The sequence below is a fragment of the Patella vulgata genome, chromosome 9 (genome assembly GCF_932274485.2).
Source record: "Patella vulgata chromosome 9, xgPatVulg1.2, whole genome shotgun sequence".
NCBI classification, from domain to species: domain Eukaryota; kingdom Metazoa; phylum Mollusca; class Gastropoda; family Patellidae; genus Patella; species Patella vulgata.
In genome coordinates this window covers 19641975-19665495 of record NC_065887.2, presented here as the reverse complement: position 1 = coordinate 19665495, position 23521 = coordinate 19641975, and the positions used below count along the sequence as shown (strand labels likewise).

General features: G+C 32.8%; 1 protein-coding gene and 1 long non-coding RNA gene across 2 annotated transcripts in view; one reads left to right on the top strand and one right to left on the bottom strand.

The window, feature by feature from the left end:
- Nucleotides 1-15621, top strand: part of LOC126832001 (uncharacterized) — a 49597-nt gene extending 33976 nt beyond the window's left edge. Inside the window, exons 2-8 of the mRNA XM_056103272.1 lie at nt 5870-6368; nt 8460-8665; nt 8833-9698; nt 12213-12827; nt 13673-13908; nt 14408-14525; nt 15604-15621. Coding sequence (XP_055959247.1) covers nt 6103-6368; nt 8460-8665; nt 8833-9698; nt 12213-12827; nt 13673-13908; nt 14408-14525; nt 15604-15621 — 2325 coding nt within the window. The 5' untranslated portion in view covers nt 5870-6102. The remainder of the gene's footprint in view (nt 1-5869; nt 6369-8459; nt 8666-8832; nt 9699-12212; nt 12828-13672; nt 13909-14407; nt 14526-15603) is intronic.
- A 3551-nt stretch (nt 15622-19172) lies between these two features.
- LOC126832016 (uncharacterized) lies at nt 19173-23411 on the bottom strand. Its single transcript, XR_008789340.1, has 2 exons — nt 20519-23411; nt 19173-20459 (listed from the first exon to the last, which is right to left on the bottom strand). It is a non-coding gene; the product is annotated as an uncharacterized LOC126832016 (long non-coding RNA).
- Nucleotides 23412-23521: the final 110 nt, after the last annotated feature.

Genomic DNA, 23521 nt, shown 5'->3' with positions numbered 1-23521 from the left:
ATTGCCATATTTTATAGTTAATAAAATAATCATTTTGATCTGTGTTACATGTTTAATAGTAATTTAATCTCACAAATGAATGAGGAAGTCAGGTGAATTACAACTGTCTATTATATATCCGATATTGCCTTTTGTTACCTTTTGATCATCTAAAGAGATGGCATATATAACCTATGAATAATCAGTTTCCTACAGTGGGTGTATTAGGTGCGACAATCGTCCCCTGGGGAAGTTGACCATGCATCTAAGTAGGGAATCAAGGCTGGCAGGTCTATGAATAATACACTACCCACTTAAAAGTCAATGTTGGTGTCAGCCAATATTACGTAGGTGATATACTTGGTTAAACACATTCTGAATATAATTTCAACACAGAGATCTTTGCTATGGTTGATCCGTAACAAAGATTTGAAGAATTAGGAAGTATCTGTTATCACTCTCTACCTATGTAAGGATAACTTGGCTGACACCAGCATTGTCCTTTAATATTAAAGAGACATTATCACTCTTCCCAAGAAATTAAATGTTATTTAAAATAACATTAGACTTAGCAAATTACAAGGTACTGATCCACTTGAAGTAGCATGAAAAAATTTCACAAACATTTTTGAACCGCTAAAAAATACAGCTAAAATGTGTACCATATGTTATTTGTGGTAAAAAAAGAAAACATGAGAAAAACTGACAATTTTTGCAGTAAATTTCGAATGCGATGTTTCTGCTTTGTGTAAAAGTTAATATAAAAACAAATATTAATTCCAAACGTTTCTTTATCATTTATCATGGAAATGTAAAATTAGGAAAAGAATTAAATCTAAACAGGAAGAGAATGTTTCATTGGATAATATGTGAGCCAATCAAGTGTAGTATTACTATCTTGGATTGCTGCCTGCTAGTTTTGTGATATGTTCTTCAAATGTTAGCTTTCAGGAAGACAGGTATGCAGTTTTAGTTTACATATTGTAATTTATTATTTACACATTGGTGATTGATGCATGTATTTGTTTGAAGTATCATGCAGGGTATGCTTTCTCTTTCTAGAACACCTATACCATTTCTCATATTTTTGTTGTACTTTTGCATTTGATGTATTAAATTATTGAATGCATTAAGAACTTAGATTTATGATTCTCATGGAGTTCTATCTATGATGCATTTTGCAAAGAAGTACACAATACTGTACATAAATGCATGCTTGACCATTGACAAGGTGTCGTCAGAACATGGTTTAAAATTATTTTCGGTATAATTTTGTGCCATCATAAATTCTTGTTTATTTCCTAGCAATAGTGTAACAAGCTGTCACTTTTGATGTCCCCAAATGGTTAGTAAAATTTTGACCTATTTTACTTAGTTTTGTAAAATTGCATAATAATGTTAGAAAAAATAAGTAATATATATTTAATAATTTTACCAAAATGCAACAAACATAATTAATATTGTCAGTTATATTTGAGTACAAATGTAAATCTAGAACAAAAAAAAAAGTGGAGGACATAATTATTAAATAACCAGTAATATAGAAGAAAACTTGTGCACCATAACACCCGGGCATCACTGCTCCCCCACCATTCCCCCCCCCCCTTCCTTTCGAAGGTATTTGATAGATGTAGATTTTCCACATATTCATCAAAATCACATTTTTAGATGTATATTGTCGTCACCCCTGTCCGTCCGTCCGCAATTTGTGGACACTCTGCAGGTCACAACTTTTATCCAATTTTGACAAAACTTGAAATATAGCATTATCTCCCAAAGATCTCGGTTTTATTCGAAATTGGCATGTATCGGACCCTAACTTCATGGATTATGGCCCCTGATAGTTTGAAAAATCATGTTTTAGAAGTCATAATTTGTATTCAATTTTAAAAACTGTTTAAATATATCATCCTTGCACCCTAATGATGGTTGAGTTCGAATTTCGTGAAATTCGGAGCGGAACTGTCCGAAAAAATGGCCCTCCTTGTACGCAGATAGTGTAAAAGCATGGTGTATTAAGGTTGTGAACCTTCTAGAGGTCACAATGGTGATCCGATTTTGATGAAACTTAAATTGATGTTTATATCACAAATATCTTGGTTCCTGTCGATAATATCACAAATATCTTGGTTCCTGTTGATAATAGTGAATATTGGACTGTAACTTCCTAGCTTATGGCCCCTGATTGCGTTTAAAGCTTGTGGACTCTCTAGAAGTCATAATTTGTTTCAGTTTTAAAAACTGTTTCAATATATCACTGTCACACCCTAATGATGGTTGAGTTTGAATTTCATGAAAATCGGACACAAACTGCCCGATAAAATGGTCGCGCCATGTACACAAATACTATAGTGTTAAAATATATAACTCCTTGGGTGTGTTCCCTCTAGACGTCAGAATTTTTAGATCCCAAAGATCTGGGATCCTTTCGATATTTCCGCTAATCAGGCCCTAACTTCCTGGATTATGGCCCCTTATTGTACAAATAATCGCTTTTCTGTTTAGCTTGTTCTCTTTCTATCTCTTGCAAAATGTGGGCGTATCTTACATGGCAACCCCTTAAAATTGTTATTAATTTAAAAAAAAAAAAAATAATCAGATGTCATTTCTTGTATATCAATTGGCTCCTAAAACATGGCTCAAAATATTGTATCTTGGTTTCATGATGAAAGTCGTGTCATTGAATTATTGTGTAATGTAGCTGTTTAATATGATATGATATGATATGATATGATATTAGATAAACATTTAGGAATAATGAAACTTTATGTGCTTTTATTTTTGACAACATAAAACCATTTTATATCCAAATAATGTGTACAAAATTAAATACAAAATATTGATCAAAATGAATGGAAATGGGTTTTTTCGTCTCATCCAAATGACTATACATTGACACTTGCCAGGCCCATTGCACAACTGACAAGGAGTAACCACGCCAGAAAATCACAATGAACTTTCTTGGCCAACACAGAGATCGAACATGAGACCTCCAGGTTAGCGAGCCAATGTCTTACTCACTGAACCCCCCTACCCATCAAAATATTGTACGTCTTATTACAGAGTTCTGATAAACTCGCATATCGGCAAGAACCAGTGGCGGCGGCAGCTGTCGGTGATTGGAGGGGCAAAGCTGGGGCAAAGTCCAAGGTTAAGGGGTCAAAGGCACGAGCTTCAACTAGGGGTAGGGCCCCCCCCCCCCCCGAATATTTTGAAAAACAGGTTGCCGGAAATGCAGCCTGGCAGTATTTCAGGCACTGATCGATGAGGTAAAGTGTCAAATGAACGGACTTGCGAATCACGACGAAGCCCACTCATGAGCGTCAAAGTAGGGAGACCTCCCCCAGAACATTTTGAAAAATAGACTGCCGGAAATGCTGTCTTACAGTATTCTGTCAGGCACCATTCATCGAGATAAATAGATCTAACCAGATACCGGCCGTCGCCTGATCACTACTTTATCCGACTAGAGAACAAAATGGCTTGCGAACCTCAACGAATTCCTCTTGTGAGCGCCAAAGTAGCGAGTCCATTGGGGACCTCGCCAAGAAAATTTTGAAAAATAGACTGTCGGAAATGCTCTACAACATGCAAGTTTATGACTGAGTGGGGATGTAGGATTTATTCACCGTAGAAGGTATTGATTACTGAAACGTATCACAAATACTTTTTTTTATTTTCTAAAATTAAAAATTATTGGGGGGGGGGGGCAAACAGAGGGCAGACCAGATTAATGGGGGGGCAAATGGCCCCCCCCCCCTGGTGCCGCCACTGGCAAGAACCCCTGTAATATAACATAGCAACACAACAAATCAATTCATTCATTCAATTTAATTCAATGGTATACTCTGTAAATAATAGTGGCAAAAATATATTTACGAAAGGAGTTGATATTATATGAATTGTAGTAAGAAAATAAAGCAGTTTTATTTCACTACTTTTTTGGTGATTTGTTGTGTTGTCTAAGGTGAATCTAAAATCATTTGGATACAAATCGAAATCGAAAACAAATAAACTTCACTTGAACAAACTTTGTTAGTCAATAACTTATGGTCAAATATTGTCTTTTGTCGGTAGTCTCATCATTAAAGGTTATAATATAGAATGATCAGTGAACCCTTTTAAAAATCAATAAAATATTTTATTAATACTTTTGGAGTTATTTCTCTTGTAAAAACCTTAAAGGGGCATTATGGGAGATTAGATAAAGAGTTGCAAGTTCTTGCTATAATAGTTAAAGAATAGATAATGTACCGGTAAATAGAATATGCTGAAAATTTCAGTCAAATTGCTCCACTGAGATATTAGCTTTTGAATTTTAGGCTAACCTCGATCATCATTACTAAAGTCGATACGATAAAAAACAAAGTCTTGATTATCAATTTTTACGTTTAATTATTTTTCAAACAGTATATTCCAATCCACTAAATATCACCGGCTAGCAATGGCATTGAGAGTTGATTATGGTCTGGATAAGTTAATTAATCTGTAATTTCTAATTTAGATAACATTTCAGGCCTAAAAAAGACCTGCAATAGGCAGATTTAGCTCTTGCATAATGTATGTTCATGAAAGTAAAACTATTGATAACTTTATTGAAACTTGCTTATTTTATAATCATGCCCTTTTCGAAGGATGAACCATATGACAAATTAATGCATTTCTGTACATAATGGGCATGGACTGATCCATGCTTCAGAAACTTACAGACACCTTACAATGACCATGGGTTTTTATATGCCTACATTTTATACGTCCTTGTCTGGCAACTGCTGGTTTCATTTGTGGTTATAATCATTTTGTGGTTACAGTAAATGATTATTTGATCCTCTTATACATGTATATCTTCCATCAGGTCATCAGCCCTATTTTGTTTGAATGATTGGACGTTATTGGGTGTATATTGTGTTAGTATCTAACTCTCATAATATGTCTGATGGCAATATAGAAGCCATGTTTGAGATCGATTTGACTGCCATGCTGAATTTCCTTTTTTTATACGCAGTCATTGAAATATATTGTCATCACTCCTGTCTGTCTGTCAGCCACATTTTCTTTTGAACACTGTACAGAATAAATTTATTATCAGATCTTAACTTTAATATCCTATTGAATGTCAGCAATTTCTGGCAATGAATTCCAGAGTTATTGTCCATAATTAATTTGTAGAATCTTGTGAATTCTCTAACCACAAAGGTTATTATCCAATTTGCTTGAAATGTATGCATTGTTTGAATTACTGCAACAAAGAAACTCTATGGTAATTTAGATTCTAACAAGCATTAACAAGAGTTAATAAAATCTTGTTGCCATCCATTGTGATATTGAAAATTATATGCATTGTAACTTTGAGAATTATGTCCCTTGCTCAAATTGTATAAACTTGTGAATGCTTTAACTTATCATCTGTAATCTACGTTAAGTGTATATTCTTTGTTTCGATATTTGTGATGAATAACGATTACAACAATTACTGATAGATTTATTGCCCTTGTTTATATCATAGAATCCTGTCTTAGGCCAAATGCCAATGATATCGATTTGGTTGCAACCACCATTATGGAATGGCATGGGTGCTTAGCTGCTGTGTGTGTATGTTTCATAGCCTAACAAGCCCTATCCCCCATTCAAAAATGGCAAATAAGACAGAAGTGAAAACCGTGCTGCAATATGTAGCCTTCTGGTACATGCCGGCTTCAAATTTTCTCTGACCAACTTCCAGACAGTGGTCATACATTGTTTTCAACTTAACTTACTCATTGTTTTTAGTTTCAAAGAATCTACATTGAAATTTAGGATGGACCGATTAAATCTGTCTGTTGTTTGTTCTTTATGGCAAATTTTAATCTAGCTTCTTTATTAATTTGATGCACTTTGCTCTATTTTTCAGGATGGATATTTTCAGAGGTACTAAATCTACCAAAAAACTAATACAATAGCACAACAATAGCTGTATAATATACAGTGAATTATTTATAAACTTCCAAGTGAAGGTCCTAAATTTATGTTCTGAAGTATCTACAAAAAAGAAGTTAAGAAAGAAACATTATTTTAAAGGAAGGTAATGTGGATGAAGTTTGTTGTCCCAATGAGGTTCAACGACTAAGAAACGAAAATGTTAAAATGTCAATCATTGTCACACAAGCTAAAAATGGATACCTTCAGGAAGTGATTAAATTACTCCATGCAGGCTATTCAGTAGAAGAACAGGATTCTGACAACGCTACAGCTCTTTATTGGAGTGCTTGTCGAGGTTACCCCGAAATCTGTAAAGTTTTACTAGACTTTAGAAGTCAAGTAAATACCAAAGTTAAGTGGGGGTCCACGCCGCTACATGCTGCAGCAGATCGAGGACAGATAGATTGTATAAAGATTCTTATTTATGAAGGGTGAGTATCAGAATTTAGTAAACATGCATGAAATTTCATTAAGTTTATTATAAAAGGGGAGCTGTAGTGGATCAGTGAGTAAGGTGCTGGTTCACTAATTGGGCAGTCCCAACTTCAATTACAGTGTTGGTTGAGAAAGTTACTCATCTGAATGGTGCAGGACATAAATGGCAAGGAACAATAATGTCTAGTTGATCAGATGGGATAAAAAAAAAATTGAGGTCCCATGTACACAATGCCGTGCACCTAAAAGGGAACATTAAGTGTGATCATTGAACAATAAAGGCTTCTAGAAAGGTTTTTAAACAGGGCTGCTGACAACCAGTATTGCAGTGAAATTTGCGATACATACATTGTATTTTGTCCGTTGCTAATCAAAAATTAAAATCATTAATATGCCTGTCATTTTGGATATTGACACCAAGATTTATCCACATTTTGAAGACTAGAAGGCTTTTTCACCACTTTCAATGTGTAAGAAATGTCAAATAAAATTTTATAAACAAAACTGAATTCTCTGTCTGACATTTTCTTCTCGTACTACCCAGACACAATTCATTACACTATATAATACAGGGACATAACTCTATGAATAGGGACTATTAAACTGGAAATAGGGAATCAAGTAGTACCACTCATGTTGTGAGAAAGGTCAATTTTGAGTAATTATATCGGTATTCAATTTGAAAAAAAATAGATCCAGTTCTCCAGCTATTGTAAATAAAATGTGAAAAATAAATACATGTAAACGTATTGTAAAATGGGAAATCAAAGTAAGAATTCCTGTAAAATATTATTGTTTATATCGCGTGTGTGTAGTTAATCAAGTTTATTCATTAATTTCCTTGTGTGTCCGATTGAACAAAATAGTAACACACAATAAAAAGCAGACGAAATTGTTTTCTGACGAGGAAATGACAATTAAAATGAGTGGGGTTTTGGAAGCCACTGCCAAGAATTGGTTTCAGACATAAGACCTAACCAAAAGTCTACATCACATTCACAAACTGTCACAGCTACCTGTAGCAGTGCTGAAAAATTTAAGAATGAAATTAAAGTAATATCTTTTTATTTAGTTGTTGTATATTGAAACTGAAAAATTGCTAATCAATTTTTAAATTTGCTAATTTGACTTTTGATTAGCAGAACTGGGAAAAATTACTGACAGCCCTGTTTTTAAAGTAGGTTAGATATTCCAGTAGCTGTCATTTGATTCTACTGTTACCCAATTATGATAGTCTCCAATTTTATCATGGACGGTACTACTGTCTAATGGTACTCAATATTATACATGTAGATTGACTCAAATCTGATTTTAACTACCAGCAGATGTTTTTCCATACTTTCACCAGGAATGACCCACGTTTCGCATTTCCTTTACACTACATTTAATAATATCACAGTCCTCTACGCCATAGACAAGTTGTTTTGACGATGTGGTCTAAACAAACACGTGATTGTTTTACGCTCAGATATCATAGCAAGACGCACTTGTAAATACTACTCAGGTCGTCTCTCCACTGCGAAATCATTCTACCATGAAATGTAACGTGAGGCTCAGAAAGGGATAAATATTGAAAGAGCAGAAAGTATTTGTCACTTTTCGGTTGAAACGGCTCGATAATAAATACTATTTTTCACATTTTGCTTCACAATACTCGATAGAAATGTGATGTAAGTAACTTATTAGCACCTTTCCTCGGTGTATCGGTCAATATCAGGACAGTTTTGGTTTGGAGCCGCCTCTGCTGGGCCCCTCGACCAAAACTGTCCTGATATTCACCGATACACCTCGGAAAGTGTGCTAATAACTACTACTTACATCTGGATAGACTAATAATACCATGTAATATTGTAGTTGTAATCAATTAATACATCGGATAAACTGTAATTTTACCATGTATTATTATAGTTGTAATCACTTATTACATCTGGATAAACCGTATATTTACAATATACATTGACCATCCTACTGGCACAGTTGATAATTCAAGATTCTGTTAGTATTGATGATCCATCTTATAATTCTATACTATTATATACATGTACATGTACAACAAAATTTTAATCAATCAGATTTTGTTCTTGTAGGAAAGCAGATGTAAATGTTCAGAACGATCGAGGAGATACACCTCTACACCTTTCCTGTTATCGTGGTTTTGTTGATATTGTTCGTATATTGATCGACGCCAGAGCCAATCCATTTACTAAAAATAAACAGAAGAAAACAGCTCTTCAAGAAGCTCATTCACAGAATTTTCATGTTATAACAGATATTTTAGATAAATATCAGATTGGTTAGTAATACTTTAAACATAATCAAAAAAATAGTAAGTTAGCGATTGGCTTATGGGCAACAGGGGCGGATCCAGTTGGTAATACTTTTAAAGGGTAGGGATTGAAATGAATAGTCTTTAGTTTTATGTAATTATTGAATTAACACTTAAATGCTTGTTTTCTTCAGAATTTGAAAGATCCAAGCTTTCTTCGATTGACAGAAGAAATCCCTTGAAATCTACTAATTGGCATTCACATCCGCCTGTTGAATATACTAATAATCTGGGTTCTTCCTCAACATCAAATTTTTCTCGAAATTTGAGGCAACATTCACTGCGAGAAAGTAATTACAATATTTCCTCCCAATTTATGCAAGAAGAGTGTTGTGAAGGATCAGATCATATGCTGCCAGAATCGATGATGACATCGTCTTCGGACATGTTAGCATTCAATCAGTCAGGTTTACGAGAACCCACTGAAAGTGAAATGAATTTTTCTTCCGGGACCAGTACTGAAATCAGCAAAGAAACTGTTGAATCTTTTGCTGAAGTTTTACAGATTGATCTTGCGATTTGCAAAGACAAAATTGGTTCTCTTGAAATGGATAACGATAAATTAAAAATTGAATTAAAAAAAGCACATCAATTGTTGTTTGAGGAGCAAAGAGCACGTCAGGAACTAGTAAGACGAAGTCATATGAATAAAACGGAACTAGCAAAACGGGTGTCTGAAGCTGAAACCAAAAGTTTGACAAATGGGTTCAAATCCAGTGAAAAAACGGAACTTAAACTTTGCCATAAAAATATTCTAGACTTGATTAGGAGTAGAAACATTTCTTTTGATTGGTCAAAACTATGTGATAATGTTCAAAAGTTATGGCAACGATTGGACTATGATTTTAGTCTGGATGTAGCGGGGCGCGAATGGATATTGAATAGAGAATATACAGTAGTTGGTGACATCCCTGTCAATCATTATGGTACAGGGCAGCGTGACGGATCATGTTCACTAGTTTTTAGAATTAAGCATAAAGAGAAATTTTATATGTTAAAGGTGAGTTATTTTATTTTATAATAAACAAAACACCAGCAAATAAAAGAATTAATATGTTGAGGGTTAGAGAAATTGTTAGTTTGATTAAATTTCTTTTCTTGTTTTTTTCATAAGCCCACATTTAAATGTGGTTGTATGTTGTCGTCATCCCTGTCTGTACTGTGTACATATGTTGATTCATCGTGCATACTTCCTAAAGTTTTATTTTCATGTGGATGTATATACTATCATCTCCCCTGTCCATCCGTCCACAATTTGTTTGTGGACATGCTACAGGTCACAATTTTTATTTGATTTTGATGAAACTTGAAATATAGGTTTATCTCCAAAAGATCTCCGCTCCTTTCGATATTGGCATATATTGGAGTTGGACAGTAACTTCATGATCTTGGTTCCTTTTGATATTCGCGCATATCGAACTGTAGGATCCTCGATTATGGCCCCTGATTGTGCAAAAAATCACCTTTTTAGCTTTTGGACACTCTAGATTCACATTCAGGCATATCGTCTGTAAGGCTAGAGCACTCTGACGTTAACAATAAGTAGTTATTAATCTTTGTTTTGATTGGTTGAGAAATGACGTTAAACTCCATTTCATTTCATTTGGTTGAGAAATATTGATAGCCAGGAACATGGTGGCACCCAATGTAGTGAAATTTATTAATAGAATAAACATTTTTGATCTTTAAAATTTTATATTTGTTTAATTTTTTTATAGTGTACTTATTATGACTAAGCAAAAGGACCTGCTTCAGTGAATGTTTCCTTTAAAAACATTTTGGTCCAGAATAATGTTAGGGCAGTGTTAACAATATTCTGGCCTCGACTGGATATTGGTTTCAAATTCATCAACAATTTTTATTAGATAGGACATTAGGATCACTAATGCAACGGAAATAGACAATATTTTTATATATTAAATTCAACCCAAAGGTCAACAAAATACAGACACTTTTGACTATCATAAACACACTGTATCCTCTCTTTTTTATGAAACGGCACAAACAGTGATGGAATGTATCTAGTTGACCAAATTAGCACAATGTTGAAAGTCAAAGACGATGATCCAGTAAATACTACACAGTGATATTTACTGTTGGTTGAGGTGGTTTGATGCATATGAATAAACATAAACAGAGTGGGTTGGTATGGGAGCTATGATAATATTTTTGTTGCCTTCATAGTAAGTGTAGGAGGACAACACCACACACAAGCAAAACCCATATGTTACATGTAATCCCACGGAGAGGATGCAAAAACTACACAGACATTGCAAGCATTAAACTAAAAATTGTTTATATCAAATCAAGTGAATGTATTCAGGCTGGTAGTGATACAGACTTCATTCAGAATAGTTGTCGTTAATTTTTATATACGCCCACATGTAAATGTGGTTGTATATTTTAACCCCTGTACGTCGCTTGATTGGTCTGTACATCGTCAACAATTTTTTGTGAGCACTCTACAGCCTCCATTTATCATCAGATCTTTTTCCAATTATATATGTTGTTTGCATTAGTGAGATAAAAAAACCATTGAAGCCTAATTATTTCTAGAATTATTGCCCTTGTTTCACGACAAAAATTTTCATCCCCTCTGTATGAAACTGATATGCATTATATAAATTGTTGAAACAACCCTATGGAATTTCAACAATTTCCATTTATTACTCCTAGAGTTATGGCCCTTGTTTCACTTTGTATAAACTTGTCAACACTTCCACTACAAAAGTCATCATCTCATCTGTATGAAATTGATACTAATTATTTAAATTAGTAAACTGAAGAAGCCTATCAAATTTCAACAATTTCCATTAATTACTTCTAGAGTTACTTTTTCACTTTGTGGAACCATGTGAATGCTCAATTGACAAAAGTGATCTGATCTGGATGAAATGTATGTGCATTATTGAAATTACATGTAGTAAAACGGAGAAGCCTATCAGTTTTCATCAACTTCTCGAGTTATAGCCTATACATTTGTGAATGCTCTCACAACAAAATTTATCATTCCATCTGTATTATTTAAATTAGTAGAACATAAGTCTATCAAATTTCAACAATCTCCATTAAACATACATTATGCAAGAGCCTGCGATCTTTAGTGGATTATGAGCCGATTTACTACATAACTTTCCTTCACGATTTAACGATTAAATGGATAATCAAGACTATGCTGTTTATCGTACTGACTTTAGCATTGATGATCGAGGCTAGACGGAAATTTCAACCGCTTAGTTCTTGGTTCATAGTGGATCAATTTGAATGAAATTTTCAGCAAATTCCTTTTACATTATCTTGTTTTTAACTAACTGCCAACTCGTTATCGAATCTCCCATAATGTATCTTTAATTAGTTATAATTACTTTGTTTTACTTTGTACATGTAGAACCTTGTTAATGCTCCAACGACAAAAGTCATCATCTGAGACAACCTTTGTCAAATGCCCAGACGATTTAGCTGCTGTGAGAGTATGTTTCATTAAAGATAATAATATCTTTTTGTCTTTTTCTAGATGATGATAAACCTAATAAACCTACAGTTTTTTGATCATAATTGTGGTTACAGTATAGATGAATATTTGGTGGATAGTTTTGGTCCTGAGTATCTGGTTCCGTTATTGTTATCCTCTGGTCACCCCAATATAATCAACATCCTACATTACTACCAGGGATCAACTGCCAGCTTTAAACGATTTCAGTCTTTGCTAGTCCCACAGAATTTGGATGTCCCAATAGAAATGGCCAATAGAACAACTTTTTTAGTTCTACCAGAATATCCTACCACTCTCAAGACGTTCATGCTGGAACAAAAACAAGCTATGGAAACACCGCTGTATGGACTTTCAGAACTATTTCTTTTACAGTTTGTGTACCAGTTGTTATCTTCTATAGTATTCCTACAGAGCAAGAAAATAGTACATCGTGATATAAAAGCTGACAACATATTTCTAGATTATTATCTTCGACCTGTTTTGGGTGATTTTGGATTAGCCCGCTGCTTAAATGACCGTAATGGTCGACCGTCAAGATTTGTAGAAAAGGGCCAGGCGTCTGCAGGAAATTCTCACGCATGGGCACCAGAACTGTGTCGCTATTCTCGATGTTCACCTGAGCTATTACCTCAAACTGTAAGTCTATATATAAAGAAAAATAGAAATAATTTGATATCTTCATTTTTGAGATACCACATCGCTATGTATTTAAAGTGGCCCAACAGGTTGTGAAATGTCAACATATTAGATTTATATGTGCATGCCAATGTGTACACGTGACCTCGGTTTTTCATACCATCCAAATGACTAGAAAGCTGTCATTGTCAGGCCCTTCATCCTGCATCACTTACAATGGGGGAGCCACACCAGAAAATTTGGATGAAGTTTCTCGGCCAAAGCAGGAATCAAACACCCGACCTCCTTTCTAGCAAGCCAGCGTCTTACCCACTTAGCCACCGTGACCCCTTTTAAAAAGAGCTAAACTCCTTTGATGACATGAAAAATAAAGTATTGTAATGGTTTGATCTGATATATTATTTTAATTAGTTATTTAACAACATCTACATGTATGTGATTACATTTTTGTTTCACATATTAAGCAAAATTGTTTAGATTGGATTTTGAAACAATCAGTTGCAGCTTGACATTATGTGTTGACATAATATTTTAAGTATTATATGAATTCACAATTCAAAAAACAAATCTATACCTACAATTTAATAATATCAAAACTTTTTTTAAATCAAAGAGGTCTGGTCATTTTAACATAATTCATTCGTGATTTTTATTACTATTATTACACCCTTTTATAGCACACATCTATAGTGCACAACTGCCAGCTAAATGTGCTCATTTTCGCCTAACAAAGACGTTATAGAACAAGACAATGTTGCATTTACATGATAAAAAGGAAAAACTAAGAGCATAAAAAAAATATAAGTAAAAACTTGTTACATGAGAAAATGTTGAATATAATTCAGGTATTATTAGAAGATATCTACAGTAAATCAGATGGTTTTGCTGCAGCAAGAATGATTTATAGTATTCTACAACCAGAAGATGCATTCCCAACCTCGTCACCAAATGTTCCCCATTATGAAAACTCAAAGATTCCAGAACTACCATCAGAGTTATTTCCAGAGTTCCGTACAATTCTACGTGATTTGGTACTAAACGACCCTGTTGATCGACCCACTGTTAAACAGGCCATGTTCAGGTATGTGTGATATTTAGGTGTTTCATGTAACAAAAAATGTTTACAGCTTAACTTGTTGATCCTCTAGAGGTCACAATTTTTATCAGATTTTGATGAAATTTTAATATATATATATATATTTATGTCTCAAAGATCTTGGTTCCTATTGATATTGTTGCATGTCTGACCATAACATCCTGAATTATATGGCCCCCGATTTTATGAAAAATCACTTTTTTTTAGCTTGTCCTCTGTCCATCTCTTGCAAAATGTGGGCATATCTTACGTGGCGACCGCTTGTTTTAAAACTCACCAGGATTGTTCATTTACACCCAGGAAGAAAAACCCTATGGAATTTCAGACTATCCCCCTGTTTATTTTTAAATTTTTGAAGTCATGTGAAATCAATACTACAAAATAAAATTATCAACAGAATTGTTAAATATATCGTGAGATTATTCATTGGAGCAGAAGTAAGTCAGCAATGTTTGTTCAGTATATACAAAATATTTTCTTACAGGGTTGGTGGACTTCTATTTTCGCCAAATGAACAGGAAGTGACATCATTGCAAGAAATGACACAATATCAAGAAGCCAGACTTTTAACACTGTCAGCAGTTGATTCAGAAACATGGTATGTATTGTTTTATGTTGAAATATGGATATACATAGACAAAGATGAATGTCTGAAATCTGGAAATATTCAGGGCTTTGTACATGTATCTTCAAACCACATCTGTGGCATTACAAGTCAAGGCATGAGTTTTCTAATTCGACTGCTACTGTTTTAAAGGAGGCAAGTCATCAACAGTCTCAACATTGCAAACAAGACTTATTGGTCAATTTAAATCAGCATTGATGTTGTTATCCAGATGGGCTTCTGGATATCCAATATTTAAGGCAAAATGAAAATTTTAAAATTGGCATACAAATCGCGTGCCAGAATGCTTTCGAGTGCCATTTGTAATGAAATGACTCGATGAACGAGGCTTAACATACCTCAAAGGAGAATACTACCAGTGTAGACTGCCATTCCATTTGGACTCCTTGCGTATTTCGCCAAACATATATAACTGATTTGAAATTACAATAAAAACAGAAACAATTGAATGCAGATCAGTTTATATACATTCAGAATTATATTACATTATTATATGCGTTACGACCCATTTGTGTCAATTTCTAGATGCCAAAGAATAGGGATTTAGCTCCTTTAACCAAGATTGTCTTGTGTATATATGATGTATTGATGGTGTAGAAGAGGAATATTTTTAAGCTTAATACCTGTATGACCAAATGCTAGCCTGGAGGTCGGGTGTTCGATCCCTGCATTGGCGGAGAAAGTTTATCAGGATTTTCCGACGTGGTTTCCCCTTGTCAGTGGTGCAGAACGGAGGACCTGACAAAGACAGCGGTTTAGTCCTTCGGATGAGACGAAAAACCAAGGTCCCGTGTATATACTGGAATGCACGTAAAAGATCCCCTTGCATTTGGAATTCGATATAAGAGTAGGTGAAAGTGCCGCTGCCAGAGCAAAATTTCCCTCATTGCACACTGTATGGCGTATGCCCGTCTTCATTAGCCCAGTATAAGAGCAGTAGGACGTTAAACCCCATTTCATTTTATTTCTGTATGACCGAACAAATAGATATATAAAACTGTATTTATCTAATTCTGTAATAAAATTTAAATTTAATTTAAAAACTTTTTCTACAGGAAACAAGGAACACTTAAGAAAGTTGTGTCGGTTGATGAAAGTGTTAAAATTAATAGGCTCGAGATTGAGGCTCATTTTCTCAGTCATGTGACACCAATGGAATTCTGGGATGTTTGTAATCAACAACGAGCAAGTAGTAAAACGTGTGCGTTGCCACTGTGAGCAGACATGGCATGTTGTTGAATTGATTTTATAAGATTTTAGATTATATTCCTATTTTAGTATGTGGCTTTCAGTTGCAATGCGATCATATTACGATGAATGATTTGCGAGAGTAAAACGAAGAAGGATTGTGACTGGATGAAAATACAAAGATTGTGATTAGATGAAAATACTTATATTGGGAACAACTACAAACAACTGTTTTTATTACGTGTTTGTAATATGGAAATTACATGTTAGTTTTGTGCCATAATCAGAACCTCAGTGAAATATATGATAGTACAGCCCAGAAATATTATATTCAGATACTAGACTACTATTTAGTAATTATAAATACTGACTGCTAAATGCAATTTGTTTTTCACAATATCTGTGATTTTAATGCAGGACCTCGGAGACATCGTTGATAATTGTGAACTGGGTTGTTTTTTCCAGAAGCTTTCTTTAGCTGCCATTAATGACGACTGATTGCAATAAAACGTGTGCTTGCTTTACATAATTTATTCTGGATTTCAAAGTCAATTTTTAATATTATTATTTAATAAACTGGGAACTATTGTTATGTTCGTACATGTACATTTAGTTGATGTATCCTATTCCCTGACCTTACAACACAGCACTGCATGCACCACCCTGGCCTTTACATCACGGACATAGGTGTACTCCCCGTCACATTCACAACTAACTCTCACTTTAACACAAGTTTACCGTCTCACTTTATTTCTGGCTTCACTGCATTCCTCAATTTCTGTGTCTTCCAATCACATTACATTCCCATGTTGATATATTTAGCCCGTTTAAATTTATTTTCCACCACTTAACTGTAATTGACAGCACTATCACATCATATATCCACTGTTTGAATATAATTCCCCTACCTCACTCAATATTCTGTAACCAAACCTACCGGTAACTGTGCCAAGGTTGTGTATATTATGTTATTCACTGTGTTAAAAATATTTTCATTTCATATCCTTTAATGAAATTAGTAAATACCCTTCTTCATGAACTACTATACTTCTTTGATTTTGGTCAAGGTATTGAACGTGTTGATCTGTTGTGTTATTTTGATTAGTGATGGGGGGCTCTAGAGTCTAAAAGTTAAAATTTTTGTTTTGAAAGATTGAAAGAGTAATTGGATGCCGTACTATTTACTAATTTCAGTTCAATTTTTCTCCTACTGTGTTGATTATAAAATGGAATATCAAATAGGTTACATCTCCATACTGGCTTTACTAATTTTTCTCTACCAAATCGATCGATCTTAAAACTGGCTTTATCTATAAACGTAAAACTTTCAACGAAGACAGATTGTCATCCTACAAGATAAATCAACATTTAAAATCCAATGAAATTGACAATTTTATTGCTGTTCCAAATCAAAGAGGTCTAGTCATTTTAATGACATTATAAATGTGGGTATAGTGATGAGTTATTGTTATTGTATAGCAGATGTAGTACAGGTTATTGTTCCCCATCTTTCGAAGAAAGTAGGGGACTATTAATATGGGTCCGTCTGTCTGGCCGTCATACTTTTTCGACACAATAACTTGTAATTGAGCTAGAATGTTCGGACGTGGTGTAGGTGGAGTTCGAAGATGAGCATTTTCTGCTTAGGGTAAGCAGATATAAGCAATGTCTTGACTGAGTTCAAAGATCAACATTTCCCACTAAAGCTAAGCAGAGCTAAGCAATTTCATTGGTGATGCTTTGAGACAAGATAACTTTGATCCTAACTGATGGAGAGTGATGAAACTTAGTGTATAGTTTCATTAACAGGTACTGAGTTTGATCTTGAACATTTTATGCTTCGACTAAGTATAGATAATCAGTTTGATTGCTCAATACTTTTTAAAAAAATAAATGTGCAATTAATCAATATGTGTCATCTATTTATTGTGGGATTTCGGCGGGGAACATCAACCTCACTGTTGCCTTGTGTTAATAATCATTGTTGTTTTGTTACTGTACTTGTAGGTCTATGTATCAATAAAATGATTGTTAAAAACATCTGGAGTTTTTTTTTTAATGCAAATAATGATTCTTATCTTCAGGTTTTCGCTGAACAGAGTATGGGTAATTTAAGACTGTGTAATGGGGTGTGTTAAGGAGTGATACTGTGTAATGGGGCTGCATTAACAGATAATAATACTGCCTAATGGGGTTGTGTTACTGGGTGATACTGTGTAATGGGGCTGCATTAACAGATAATACTGTGTAATGGGTTGTGTTAATGGGTGATACTGTGTAATGGGGCTGCATTAACAGATAATACTGTGTAATTGAACTGTTTTAACAGATAATACTGTAATGAGGCTGTACAGATAATAATGTGTAATGGGCTGCATTAACAGATGAGGTAATAAGCTTCATTAAATGGGTGATATTGCGTACTGAAGTGTGATACTGAGTAATTGACTGTGCTTATGGGTGAGACTAGTAAAGTTGATTGAGTAATTAATTACCTTTTCAAATGGTTGACATAGTAATTAATTACCTTTTCAAATGGTTAATAGTGGGTAATTAGCTTGCATTAATATCCAATAGGCCTAAGCCCCCCCCCCCCCCATCTTGTTATACTGAATGAATAAAATTATATGAAATGAAATGAAGTTTAATGTTCTATTTTTCTCCACCGACTAGGCTAATGTAGACAGATATAAGCCATACATTGTGCCATGAGTGAAATTTTACTCGGTCTGCCCATCTGAACAACTAGACACTGTCCTTATAAGGTCCCCGCGTGTGAATAAAAGATTTCTTGACAAAATAAAGCCTGTGTTAATGAGCGATACCTACATGTACATGTAGTAATAGGTAACAATAAATTGTCAACGTACACATTGTTTATTTTGTTTCTCATTATGGTGTACTGTTTTTGAAACATGAGTGGTTTACAGCAATAGTTACATTTGCAAAATAATTACAATTAGAGTGGTCATTATATAACATCCACGCAGTAACTTTTACACCTCAAAGTCTAACCTATTTGATGTGACATGGAGTAGGGTCGCCTGTCCAACTTCGTGGGTTTTCTCCGGGTCCTCTGGTTTCCTCCCACTGCTTAATAGCCATATGCGCAAGCGTATTATTGAAATAAAATATTGAACCATATGATAGTCCCGAAATGACCTAGTTTGTGCCAAGTGACCGTTAAACCCCATTTCTCTCTCTCTCTAAACTATTAGCATTTAAATTCTCACAAATTACATAGTCCTGTTGGCTGTTACACCTACATACATTTGCAGCCCCGTAATGTACCAGGGCTGTGGTACATTACATTACTTTATGAATGTAATCATTACAATTACTTTCTCATTTTTATACTACCAGATGTATAGCAACGCCATAATGAAAGATGCTATGGATACATATCAAAATTTCATTAGAATAAAGAGAAAAAAAATCCATTAATAAAAATAAGTTTATTAAATAAGGTCAAAATGTAAAAAGCACAATCTTCCTTATTTTGTAACAAAAGCAATTATTTCCCCTTGGCATAGCAGTTCCTTGTACCATCAAATCCATAAAGCTGTACAACTCTCTTAAATACAAATGAGAACATTCTCTAATATAAGTATTTAATTTCACATCTTTGTTCTATTATGTATAAAAAATAGCCATACTTTATTCTACGCACAAAATATTATCTGGATCTTTTGATACAAATTGCATTTAAGAATTCCCAGATAATTTTTAAATAAGATTCAAAGCTCTTCAATTCTAAAAATACTACACATTTTTATGTTTATATGGACAATAAACAAACAATGTCATTCTTAAAAATATGATTGAAAATAAACTTTCGATTGTCGTTTGTGAAGAAAATGTTGATCTCGATGGGTATTTAAACATTAAAGTTAATATATTAACTATGAACATGTCAGTCTTGGATGATACATATTTTATATTAACAGTATGTAATATTACAGAAGGCACTTCTCTATAACAAATAACAAATATGGACAACTGTAGTTTTATGGACGTAAAAATCTATGCAACAACAGTCAACATGACTAACAAATTAGTCTTTTTAGTCAACATTTGCGAACACATCTTTAAAGTATCTGTACATTGCTGTATTTTACAAAAAAAAAATAACATATTTTTGAAGAAGATTATATGGGTGTTGGCGTATTCCAATTCTGTTTTAATTTTTATTAACAGCATTCCTTTTTTAAACTGTGGTTGGTCTACACTGCAGGTACATGAAGATCAAACATAACTTAATTCTTTATCAATTTTAGGTTCTGTGATAAGTAACGATTGCCCAAGCCAAATTGTCTGTTTATTGACTACCGGTAGATAAAAAATGTCAGACTACCGGTATATATGTCACAAGATATTATTGTAATGTAAATAACATAAATTTCTGGACCTTACTCTTGTGTAAATATTATAAACTTCTGGACCTTATTGTAGGTTAAATGTAAATAACAAACTTCTAGACCTTACTGTAGTAGTATCTAATCTAAACTACTAGATCATAAGTAATGTAAATAACATAAATTTCTAGACCCTACCTACTGTAATGTAAAATAACATAAACCTGTAGATCCTACTGTAATGTAAATAATATAAACTTTTAGACTTGATTATGGTGTAAATTCTAAACCATAATTAATGTTGTAATGGTAAATGCAAAATAACAAATTTCTATACCCTACGTACTGTAATGTAAAATAACATAAACCTCTAGATCTTACTGTAATGTAAATAATATAAACTTTTAGACTTGATTATGGTGTAAACTTTTAGACTTGATTATGGTGTAAATTCTAAACCATAATTAATGTTGTAATGGTAAATGCAAAATAATAAATTTCTAGACCCTACGTACTGTAATGTAAAATAACATAAACTTCTAGACCCTACTGTAATGTAAATAATATAAACTTTCAGACCTTAATATGGTGTAAATAATAAACTTCTAGACCATAATTAATGTTGTAATGGTAAATGTAAAATAACAAACTTCTAGACCATAATTAATGTTGTAATGGTAAATGTAAAATAACAAACTTTTAGACCTCATTGTAATGTAAAATAACATAAAACTTCTAGACCTTACTGTAATGTAAAATAACACAAAACTTCTTCTGAACCTTATTGTAATGTAAATAATACAAACTTCTAGACTTTATTGTAGCGTACATGTAAATGACATCAACTTGTCGTCCTTACTTTTTGTGCCCGATTTACCCACTTTTATTTACAGTAACCTGTGAAATCTGAGACTACCCCTCAGGTTTAAACGTTTTTACACATGAGAAATCACTCTCTATATATGCATATTTGACACCATTTATATTTGTAATTAAAGATTATAAACTTTTATTCAGATATCTTTTCAAGGTCTAAATTAAATAAATTATGTCAAATTAAATCAAAGTACATATATTTAAAACTATTTACAATAAAATCCACTATGTACAAGCATCAGCAACTAGGCCTACTTTAAAACAAATAATAGGACTCTATAGTGTACTTGACCCTCAATAATAACAATATTATGTATGACAATATATTACAGCTTTGAAATAACATTCATAACAAAAATACTACTTTAACTTCTGTTTATCATATCTTACTTAAAGAATCATTAGCATTTTCAATTTGCCATAATTTGGTGCTACATATACATTATAATTTGGATTGATTTCAAAATTTGAGACACTGCTAACAATCCATTGCTGAGATATTAAGATTCATAAAAAGTTGTACACATTATAGCCCATTGTATTCAAAGAGTTGACATCCATACCAGCCAGAGTGTAAATTTTTAATATTTTGGTAAGCAAACATTTAATTTGAACATTGATGTCATATAAAATTATATATAATTTCAATTAATTTCTGTTATGAGTGATAATTCCTCTTTAAACTTTAGTATTTCATATCATAATATTGCAAATTTATTTAACTTCAATTTTAGCATTTCATATCAAAAGTTTATTACAAATATATTAAACTTCAAATTTAGTATTTCAATTACATTGCTTTTAAACATAAAACATTTACCATTTACTAATCTATATATCAATAGCTCTCTACCATAATGCCATTTGAAGTATTCTTTTATTACTTACACTTTCTAACATGTGAGATAAAATAATTTTATTTTAAATTTGTTTAGAAGTCTTTGTATGTCAGAGGTTGTGATGGAACAAAACAAGAAATTGCATATAGCTAAAAAACGGAATTGTCAAATAAAATGAAATGGGGTTTACTATCCTACTTTTCTGCACCTACCAGGCTAATGAAGATGGCAATGATCACTGGATTTCTATGAGATATGGCAACAATATGATAGTTCATGATCAGTGCCTTTAAAATAAATGTAAATCAATATATTCAAAGCTTTCAAATACAAATATTTCATTATGTTTTGTTTTTTCTATTTGATATCTTAAATGTATTTTATATATTATACTTTAAGCAGATATAAATAATCTAGTATATGTGTAATATATCTTAAAAGTATTTTATATATTACACTTTAAGCAGATATTAAATCAATATATTCATAGCTTTCAAATACAAATAATTCATTATGTTTTGTTTTTTCTATTTGATATCTTAAATGTATTTTATATATTATACTTTAAGCAGATATTAATATTATAGTATATGTGTAATATCATCTACAAAAATCTACAAGATAAACCTGCGGACAAGACAGAAAATAGACATTGCACCAAATAAACAAATATCAAATCAAGTGAATGGATTCGGGGGCAGTTTTTGACAAGAACATCACTACCATACTACAGCTATAATCCAAGTACTTAAGTGAAATTACAGTACACACCATCCCAGCCAAAAATGAAATAACTGCAAAGTGGGATATCTTAGCTCAATATTATCGATTTTAGTTTTTCGTAAAACCAATAGAAATGTCTATCCAAGTGCTGCATATGCCCCATAAAAATATTTTTTACACAAATTGACTAGAATGGATATACTGTATCTTTCACGTAAGCGGTTAAAATATACCTAATACACTTTTATTAAGATTACAATCAAGTCTCTCATAACAAAATTAGAATATATAACAATTTAAGATTTGAATACAATAAAGACAGAACACAGGCACAACCTGTTCAATTAAAGAACATTCAGATTTAACATTTCACCAATAAAAGTCTCCCATAAAACAGATTCATATTAACACTTATTTCCCTCATTTTTATTTACAATAAAAAAAAATTATTAATTGAAAAATGGTATTCAATAATATGCACATAATGAAATCATAGCTGTTCTGTAATTATTGTATATTTACAAAGCTCTAAGAAAAAGAAAGAAATAAGCTTTTAAGAACAGAGTAAGCATTTTTGCTCAAATAATTTGAAAAAAAAAATCACTTAGTTCAGACACCAAAACTTTTGTTACAAAAATGGAATGTCATAACATGAAAATAATGTGTCAAGGAAGACAACCCAATAATTAATTTGTGGCTTTCACAGAACCTTGTTTTTTTTATAGTTCAAAAATATAAAAAGAAAAAAAAGAAAATACTTAAACTATTAAACTTAATACTTTGCATCCATAAATGATTTGTCAGTTATGATTTTAAACAAAAAAATAAAGAAAAAAAAAACATCCAATACACAAAGATCAGAAAACTGAAGGATTTCTTAAATAAGGATTGAATAGGCTTGTAATAAATAAACATCTTATACAATACAAACATGTAATTAAATAATAAGCAGTATGTAATTACTGTATAATTAAAAAGTAAATATTATTGAC